This window comes from Rutidosis leptorrhynchoides, chromosome 2 (genome assembly GCF_046630445.1).
Source record: "Rutidosis leptorrhynchoides isolate AG116_Rl617_1_P2 chromosome 2, CSIRO_AGI_Rlap_v1, whole genome shotgun sequence".
Lineage (NCBI taxonomy): Eukaryota > Viridiplantae > Streptophyta > Magnoliopsida > Asterales > Asteraceae > Rutidosis > Rutidosis leptorrhynchoides.
The window spans coordinates 272,885,212-272,895,986 of NC_092334.1; the positions used below are offsets into that span (position 1 = coordinate 272,885,212).

General features: G+C 36.2%; 1 protein-coding gene across 1 annotated transcript; it reads left to right on the top strand.

Annotated features, from left to right (window-relative positions):
- Positions 1 to 9,467: 9,467 nt before the first annotated feature.
- Positions 9,468 to 10,517, top strand: LOC139888677 (uncharacterized). The gene has a single exon (XM_071871672.1). It carries the CDS (start codon positions 9,468 to 9,470, stop codon positions 10,515 to 10,517), a length of 1,050 nt encoding a protein of 349 aa, XP_071727773.1.
- The last annotated feature ends 258 nt before the right edge of the window (positions 10,518 to 10,775 follow it).

Here is a 10,775-nt window from a genome sequence, read left to right on the forward strand (position 1 = left end):
GAGTATTATTATTATTATTAGATATACATAAAATATTACGACGAGGTCATGAACAAGCTATTTTCAAAACGGGTTTTATGAGTAGGATATGGCTAAGGAAATTATGGGTTATAGCTATGGAGGTTATGGGTATGAATCATTGGGTATGCTCATGAGGTCAATCTAGTGTTTATCGTCTCCGTTGTGTTTACGTACCTTTCCTGCAATATTGAATCTCAATATTGATAAGTGAGTACTCCTAATTTAATTTTTATATACTAATAGTGTATCCCTGACTAGTGCTCGAGAAAATAGGATTGTGCATGCTTGTATATTTGATATTGCTCTTAGATAGGTTATGCTGAATCTTAAAGGTTGTTATACTAGGGATGAGATAAGATATAAGATATGCATGTCGTTGGAAAGCTAGCGAAAAATTAAGAAATTTTCCTTTAGATGTCGAATCGTTCCGATGAACGAATTAGAAGTTATAGCCATTTGAAATTGTGTAAAAATGATTATTATTATCGTCGTCATTATCGTCGTTCTAAATTTTATTTAAATATTATTATTATTATTATTATTATTATCATTATTATTATCATTATCTGTAAAAAGTATCATCCTTAAAAATTGTTATTATTATTATTACTCATTTATTATCATTAAAAGTTATAATTAGTATTATTATTATTATCGTTAAAATAGATTATTAGTATTATTATTATCATGACAATTATTATTATTAGTATTATAATTAAAACTAGTAACACTAACATTTAATTATTATGATTACTATTATTATCATTAAAATGAACGCGATATAAAAGATGATTTAAGAACTATCAACAAATGTATTAGGAAATAATGAGTATGAGTATCATGATGAAATTTAAAGTTATTGATGTAGATAAAATTATCGTTCTTATTATTTTTATCATTACTAGTATTATTATTAAAAGTATCGTAAATATTAAAGATATCATAATTATAATTATCATTTTACCATAATATCATTTTTTTAGTAAATATAAATATTGATTTTTATTAATAAAATAATAATTATTATTATTACAAAATAACACGACTGTTACTTATTATTATTATCAATGCTATTTTATCAAAAAAAAAAAATGTGTAATACAAATTATGTAATTACCTCAATAGAATCTATCATAATATTTTTATGATACTAAGTGCACTTTATAAATTTTAATACTTAAGATATATAAAAGTATACTTTAATATAAAATTGTATTTATTAATAAATGAATTATATAATCTACTCTATTAAATCTTTTATAAATATTTTTAAAAATATAAAACGACGATATTTAAAATTATATAATAATCATTTTTAAATTTTGTAAATCATTTTGAGTCAAACTAAGTTTGTCGACCTTTGCATATTAGACTCGAGCATTAGGGTTGTGGTACACTATGACTTAACTTAATGTATTAGACAAATATTGACAAATACATAACTATATATATGAATAATTTAAGTTCGTGAATCCAAGGCCAACCTTACACTTGTTCAATGATGTTATATGTATTTTTACTACGAAATACAGTATGGTGAGTTTCATTTGCTCCCTTTTACTCATTACATTTTTGGGCTGAGAATACATGCACTGTTTTAATAACTGTTTTACAATATTTATATGCATGAGTTCATTTGATTCCCTTTTACTCTTTACATTTTTTTGGGACTGAGAATACATGCAAATGCTTTATTAACTGTTTTACAATATTTATATGCGTGAGTTTCATTTGATTCCCTTTTTACTCATTACATTTTTGAGCTGAGAATACATGCAAATGCTTTATTAACTGTTTTACAATATTTATATGCGTGAGTTATAGTCTCACTTTTAAAATCTAATATTTTTGGGATGAGAATACATGCAGGTTTTATAAATGATTTACAAAATAGACACAAGTACGTGAAACTACATTCTATGGTTGAATTATCGAAATCGAATATGCCCCTTTTTATTAAGTCTGGTAATCTAAGAATTAGGGAACAGACACCCTAATTGACGCGAATCCTAAAGATAGATCTATTGGGCCTAACAAACCCCATCCAAAGTACCGGATGCTTTAGTACTTCGAAATTATATCATGTCCGAAGGAGGATCCCGGAATGATAGGGGATATTCTTATATGTATCTAGTTAATGTCGGTTACCAGGTGTTCACCATATGAATGATTATTTTTTTGTCTCTATGCATGGGACGTATATTTATGAGAACTGGAAATGAAATTCTTGTGGTCTATTAAAATGATGGAAATAAATGATTATGATAAACTAATGAACTCACCAACCTTTTGGTTGACACTTTAAAGCATGTTTATTCTCAGGTGTTAAAGAAATCTTCCGCTGTGCATTTGCTCATTTTAAAGATATTACTTGGAGTCTTTCATAGCATATTTCGAAGAACGTTGCATTCGAGTCATTGAGTTCATCAAAAACTATTATTAAATCAATTTATAGTTGGATAGTGGATATTATGAAATGGTATGCATGCCTGTCAATTTTTGATGTAAAGAAAGATTGTCTTTTAAAAACGAATGCAATGTTTGTAAAATGTATCATATAGAGGTCAAATACCTCGCAATGTAATCAACTATTGTGAATCATTTATAATGTATATGAACGGGTCCTTTCACTGGACACGCCTTAGGTCGCGCCGCGACCCAAGGCTGCCGCGCCGCGGCATTTAACGGGTGCTGGTACCTGGTCAGTTTCAATTGTTCAAGTCTTTTTCCGAACTTCGATCAAACACAAAACACAAACCGTAAACACTTATGACACGCATCTTATATCGTTGAAAAGGTAATTTGACAAGGAACACAACTAAATACATTTTAACAACCAAAACCTTATTTGCAATAACCGACTTTTCAAATCAAATGATCAATCAATGCACACATTTAATGCTTCAAATCTTACAAGTGCACATTTATGATTCGCGCATTTAATGCATACATAAAACACGCCGTTTTGTAGGAAATCAAGCATACAATACAACTAACTACTTACTAACAATAATTCATGGCATTCAATGCATCAAATATTCATTTCAAGCTTATCAAACCCTAACCCAAATTCACCAAAATCACTAATCAAGTTTATGGAGTTTTCTCAAGCAAGCTACACATCAAAGTGAAGCTAGTGATACTAGGAATACATTTAATACATGCATTTATAACATTTAACAACATTCAAACAATCCAATCACCAAATCAAGCAAACCAAAGTTCATACTCAAGCTAGTTACTTCAAATAACAAAATCGAACACATAAATCATATATTCATGTTAGTCTTGAGCCATAGACACTAATTAACAACTTTATAAGTTAAAAACATCAAGAACACAAAATCTAGTGATTTTAGAAAGTTACCCAAATGTAATGAAATCGGTATGAAATCAAAGAGGAAGTTGCAAGGATTCCAAATATGTAATTTGTTTTGATTGAAGCTTGCTTGAACGAATTTAGATGATGATTCTTGAAGATGAAGATTGAGAGAAAAGTTGAAAGTATTAAATGAAAAGTGAAAATGAAAATGGAAAATAATGGGTGGAGGAGATGGAGTGTTGACCATTTGACCTAGTCAAATGTTTCGCACTTGGGCAAGTTTGGTCCCTCTAGTTCCATTCGGGTGCGCGAATTACCTAATGAGATAATTTAAAACGCATATTAACGGGAGATGTTATAATTACATAACGGAATTTAAAATAGTATGACGGAAAGGTAAACGGAAAAAGGCGGGATGTTACATTACCTACTCCTTAAAAGAAATTTCTTCCCGAAATTTAAGCAGGCGTAGTAATTGTTGTTTCCTCCTCGGGATCTTGCGTTTCCGGAACCGGGAACAAGTGAGGGTATTTCTTTTGCATTTGGTCTTGCCTTTCCCAAGTAAACTCGGGTCCCCTTTTGGCGTTCCAATGGACTTTAACAATCTGAATTCGGCTTTGTTTCAATGTCTTGACAGAGGTGTCCACAATTTCAACCGGTTCCTCCACAAAATGAAGTTTGTGATCAATAGTAAGTTCCTCGAGAGGGATGACGATATCGGGTTCGGCAAGACACTTTTTCAAGTTAGATACATGGAAGGTAGGATGAACGGAGTTCAATTGAGGCGGAAGATCTAAACGATAAGCAACGGTTCCAATACGCTCCAAGATTTTGAAAGGACCAATGTACCGCGGATTTAGCTTCCCGCGTTTCCCAAAACGGATTACACCTTTCCAAGGTGCGACTTTTAACATTACTCGGTCACCGACTTGAAATTCAAGGTCGTTACGTCGTTTATCGGTATAGCACTTTTGACGACTCCGGGCCGTCCGAAGCCTATCTCGGATTTGAACAATTTTCTCGGTGGTTTCGTGAATGAGTTCGGGTCCGGTGATTTGTACATCACCTACCTCGGCCCAACAAAGAGGTGAACGACATTTTCGACAATATAGCGCTTCAAAAGGTGCGGCTTTAATACTCGCGTGATAACTATTATTGTAAGAGAACTCGGCGAGAGGTAAGTGCTTGTCCCAAGCTTTTCCAAAATCAACCACGCAAGCTCGTAACATGTCCTCCAAGGTTTGAATTGTGCGTTCGCTTTGCCCATTGATCATATACATGGCATTGTATATGTATATTATATTGGCTAAAGGCCAAAGGCTGAATTGCGTGGATTATAAGGCAAAGCTATGCAATATTCGCTGAAAATAAGCACAGCGGTTGTGTTTTCGCATTGATACAAAGATTGCGGTTAAATCCGCTGAGTTTCTGCGGATATTGAATGTACTCGCAGAACGCGAATATCTCGAAACCTATAAATAGAGAGCTTGGCCTCTCATTTAGGGGTTGTTGATTCTCTGCCATTTTGCCCGAGCCTTTGTAATTTCCACTTGTGATCTTTCCCAAGGGATTTTTACATTGCGAAAAGGTGAAATAAGCTAATTGACAATCAAGACCGGGTCGGGGTAGTTGATCACTTGATAGTTAAAGTGAAAGACGATCATCGGGGCCCAAAATAATCATCAAACATCCCATCCTTCATCATAATCTCATTGCACTCAATCCGTAATTAAGTAACATCATTAATTAGGGATTGATCAATTGGCGTCATCCGTAGGACACGTTTTACAAATTAAACTGAAAATTTTTTGTTTTACGCCGTTAAACAATTAATTCGACGGTTTAATTTCAATCGTGTTTTTGTTGTGATGATTTGCAGGTGTTTTTGGAATAAGCAATTAGTCAATTTGTTAGTCAATCACGATGACAAATGCAAAGCAAACTGACATTTCTGCGAATGCTGATGCACTGCCTGGTGATTCGCAGAACGTTATAATATTTCCGTTGCAAACAAATGCTAATATAACTGCGGGAAAATCGGTTCAAGAGCCAATTGTTAAAACATCTACTGAAAACAATGTTAGTGACTCGCAGCCAGAAGTTGCTGCTGAGAAAATAACTACGCGAAGAAATTTGCTGCAGAATCGCAGTGAAATAACCGCTGATGGGAAGCGACCAAAAGCTTTGGCTGGAAAATCTAGTTTGCGAACTGACAAGACTGTCAGCACTGCAATCGAGCAAGCTAAGCGAGATGCAAAGCGTAATTGTGATTCTCGCATACCGCGCACTTACTTATGGCCATTGAACGATTCAGGATCACAAGTTGATCGTCTAGTTATCGAGCATAATGATAGCGATAGCGATAACGCAGAAGATCGCATTCATTTGAACTCTGTGTATAAATCAAAAATGGCAAAAACGCCAAGAGAAGAGTGCAAATTTTCTGATGATTCGGACGGCGTAGAAGAGTTTGTTAAAATTCCACAAATTAAGTGAAAGCGACCACCAACACCCTTCCCTCGCTATGGGGAAGAGGGTGATGCATATGATGCTGCTCGCAGAGAAAATGCACAGAATTTTTTGGCGGATGCTTTCAGAAGCATTGCGCCAAAGTCAATGCAACATAAGTTTGATCATCCAAACTTTTTGCAAGATATGCTTACCAAGTTTTGTGCGGAGAACGCAGATACTCGCACAAAGAAGGCAACAGAAATAACTACTGCTGCAGATAAGTTTGCTCAGCATATTTCTGACTATCCAATCGTTTCCCCGCCGATTGTGTCGGCAACTCTGGGAGTTTATTCAGGTCTAACTGATCCTTTGGATTTTCTGCAACGCTTTGAAGGTTTAGTAAGCACTTATAACTGGGATGAACCAGTCGCCTGTAGAGTACTCCCCATGGCCTTACAAGGGTCAGCAAGGGAATGGTTTCATAGTTTGCAATCTCGCAGTATCGTTGGTTTTGTGGAGTTGCGCGAAATTTTTTTGCTACAGTTTCAAAATCTGTTACCGCAGAAAAAGATGCACATAGAATGTCACGATATTAAGCAAGGCACCAAAGAGACTTTGAACGCATTACTTACACGGTACATCTATGAATGTCAAAAGATTCCAAGCCTGCATGAAGATCAAAAAATCTCTGGATTTTTGCATGCGATTAACCCACAGCGACATCCTACTCTTGTGCGGAGGCTGCGAAGAGATGTTCCGCACACTTTTGCTAAAGTTCAACAAGAAACATATGATTATCTCCGTGGTGGAGAGGATAGCACTATAACCCCCGCGTGTGGGTGGGGTAGAGATAAAAGTTGGCGAGATGACAATGACTCTTTTCGCGATGGTAACAATGATAATTACCGCGGATCAGGTTTTCCGCGAAGAAATGGCGGCGGTGGATACCCGCAAAATGACAAGTTTCAAGGCTAAAATGATAACCATGGATATGGCCGCCGTGATCGCTATTCTACGCGAAAGTGGAACAATGAATCATTCAACATCATTCAGATGCTAACAAAAACGCCCAAGGAAATTTTGTTGCAAGAAAGAGTTGCTAAGTCTTTTCCTGATCCGTAGCCTTTGGGAGAAAATAGCAGGCGCGATAGGTTAAAATTTTGTCTTTTCCATGATGATTACGGTCATGACACCAATCGTTGCAGAGATTTGGCGGAATTTATTGCAGAATGGTATGAGCAAGGCAAGCTGGACCATTTAACCGCACAACACACCACGAATGCGGTTATAATGCCTACAGAAGCCAACACCTCGAATGTGTCAGGTGCGGTTGAGTGAAAGGCTCCCGCAGTTAAGAATCTGGGAGTAAAATTGGTGAGTAAAAAAGAAAATCAGCGCGGAATTCAGGTGATCAACGTGGTAGAAGTGCAGGGCGAAGCGTCGGTAATGAAAATTTCAGAGCAGATTGTTAGTTGGAAATGTCCTTCTATTGCGTTTCCTCCTGCAAGTTTGACCGCGGATGACGATAAACCTGTAGTGGTTTCATGTTGTGTTGCAAATACTGGAATAATGATAATGAAGGTACATGTGGACACTGGTAGTAGTGTCGACGTCATGTATGAACAATGCTTTAGCAAGTTGCCCTCGAACATTCAAGCTTTGATGAAACCTACTGCGGTTTCACTTGCCGGTTTCTCAGGAGAGTCATCCAGGCCCGTTGGTCAATTGGAGTTACAGATGGAGTTAGTTGATGACAGCGATGAGTCGCTAAGGCGCCAAGCATTATTGAATCTGTACATAATGCGAAATCAATCGCGGTTCAATATGATACTTGGGCGCACAGCTTTGCGTATGTTTGGTGCTATACCATCTACTATACATGGTATGTTAAAATTTTCTGCCAACAAGGGCATTGGTACGCTAATTTCTGCGAAAGTGGAGCCATTCTGCGCTATGATTATGGCAAATGTGAATTCGGGTGTTGAAGGATGATAAGTTAATCCTGGATAGTGTGAAAATTTATAAAGTTGCAATGAGATATTATGGCAAATTTCATCAATGCGTGATATGTTATGTTTATGTTTCGAATGCGAAATAATAATGAATAAAGCAAAGTTAATTTCAGTGTTAGTAATTGTTTCTTTACAAAGCGAAAACACTACGTGTGGCCACGCGCAGTGCTTATTTTGCAGAATGCAATTACTTGTCTATGAAATGATTGCTTTTCCTTCCATGTTTAACACCAATCCATCTGACGCTCCTGTAGTGATTGAAGCTCGAATAGAAAAATGTGTTGTTGGAGGAATATATACTAATACCGGAGCAGGAGCAGATATCATGTATGAACATTGTTTTATACAACTACCGGACAGAGTTAAGGAAAAGCTAAAGGACACATTTGTTCCCTTAGCAAGCTTTGCTAATGATCCGTCATCGTCAGAAGGAAGCATAGTTTTAGAAGTCGTATTGGGAAAAATGCCATTTAAAAGAACTGCCCATATTGAATTTTTGGTTGTAAAAGCAAATTCGCAGGATAATGTCATTTTAGGACGATCAGCCATGATTGCATTCAGAGCTGTGACATCAACGGTACATAGAATGATGAAATTCCCCATACCGGCTGGCATCGCCACGCTGTACACTGAACGGAGAAGACCAATAGAATGTGTACAAATAAATAGAACATCTGTTAACCTAATCATTCATGAAGATGGTTCAATATCACCAAATCCAGAGTTTCCAGATCAGAAAATCATAATTGGAAACACAATAATAAAAGAAACAAAAGAAAAGCTTTACAAAATCTTAGCCACAAATTTGGATGTTTTTGCATTGCAAGATTCTGATATGACTGTAGTACCACGTCATGTGGCTGAACATAAGCTTGGTGTGAATCCTAATATTCCACCAGTGTGTCAGAAGAAATGAGGCATGGCTGCAGATCGAACAAAATTTCTCAAAGAAGAAGTTAAAAAATTGGTGGATGTTGGAATATTGAGGGAAGTAAAATACCAGACATGGGTAGCAAACTCGATTATGGTAAGAAAACCAGATAATTCATGGAGGATGTGGTCGACTTCACAGATTTAAATAAAGCATGTCCAAAAGACAATTATCCTTTACCAGAAATTGATTGGAAAGTGGAGTCTGTAAGTGGGTATCAGTTTAAATCCTTTTTGGATGCATTCAAGGGATATCATCAAATCCCAATGGCAATACATGATCAAGATAAAACAGCATTCCACACACCAGATGGAATTTTCTGCTATATCATGATGCCTTTCGGATTAAAAAATGCAGGGGCAACTTACCAGTGCGTAATTGATAAAGCATTTAAAGATCAAATAGGTAAAAATGTAGAAGCCTATGTTGATGACATTGTTATCAAGAGCCATACAGAAGACAGTATGCTTAGAGATACTCTTGAAACATTTGAATCATTACGGAAGGTCAATATGAAATTGAATCCTAAGAAGTGCACTTTTGGTGTAGAAGAAGAAAATTCTTAGGTTATATTGTTACAGAGAGAGGAATCAAGGCTAATCCAAAAAAGATTCAAGCAATTGAAAATATGGTATCTCCTAAAACAAAGAAAGAAGTTTAAAGCCTGAATGGATGATTAGCAGCTTTAACAAGGTTTCTATCGAGAGCAGCAGATCGATCATTACCATTTATGAAGGTTTTAAAAAGCTGTTTGAACAAAAAAGATTTTAAGTGGACAGAGGAAGCAGAAAAAGCTTTTCAGGATATTAAGCAACTCTTGAAAGAATTACCTACTTTAACAGCACCAATAGAAGGAGAAACATTAATTTTGTATTTGGCTGCTTCCGCAGAGGCCATCAGTTCGGTCTTGATCGCAGAACGAAAGGGAATACAAATGCCTATATACTTTGTAAGTAAAGTATTGCAACAGAGTGAAGTTAACTATCCACCAATTGAAAAATTGGTGTATGCTTTAACACACACAGCTAGGCGACTCAGGCGATATTTTCAGGCACATTCAATCCTGGTAATGACAGACCAGCCGATAAAACATATTTTGAGAAATCCAGAGTCATCAGGACGACTAGCAAAATGGGCAATTGAATTGGGAGAATATGAAATAAATTTTTCGCCTCGACATGCAGTCAAAGGTCAAATTTTGGCAGATTTTTTATTAGAAACAACAAAAAAGGTCGATCATACGCCAAACGTTACAGCTAGTAATCATGTTTGGGAGTTGCACACTGATGGTGCATCAAGTGAGGAAGGTGTTGGTGCAGGGTTAGTACTTACTAGTCCAGAAGGTGAGGAGCATACGTATGCATTGAGGTTTTGTTTCTATGCATCTAATAATGAAGCAGAATATGAAGCATTACTTTCCGGCCTCTGCATAGCGTCAAAAATGGGAATAAAAAATTTGCGTGCATATGTTGATTCTCAAATTGTGGCACAACAGGTTAATGGAGGGTTTGAAGCTAAAGATGTCTCTATGAAACAGTATTTGCAATTAGTTCAGAAAATATCAAAACATTTTGAGACCTTAGAGGTAGTGCAGATACCAAGAAATAAAAACAAGAAGGCAGATGCTTTGAGAAAATTCGCAACATTAACATTTGATCATTTGCACAAGAAATTTTTGGTGGAGGTCTTAAAAGATAAATCGGTTGATGAAAAGGTGGTGGTTGCAACAGTTGAAGAAAGGGAATCATGTTGGATAATGTTAACACCTATTTCCTTATAAGGTAAGGCTTAGTGTGTCAACAAGATACTAGAAGTAATCTAGCTTTAGGAGGGCGGAGTGTTGCCGATTGATTTTTAACCTCGGGAAATAATCCCTGCAGACCCGGTTCACAAGTGTAGAAACTTGTGGGGTGGCTTAATCAATCTGTCATCCGTAGAGCGTAAAAGTGCTAGCCGGATGACTACTAGTGAGAGAAAGTAGAGAGAGAAAGAGAGAGGTGAAGTCTCAGCTCTCAAAGTTATCAGAATGTCTGAAATG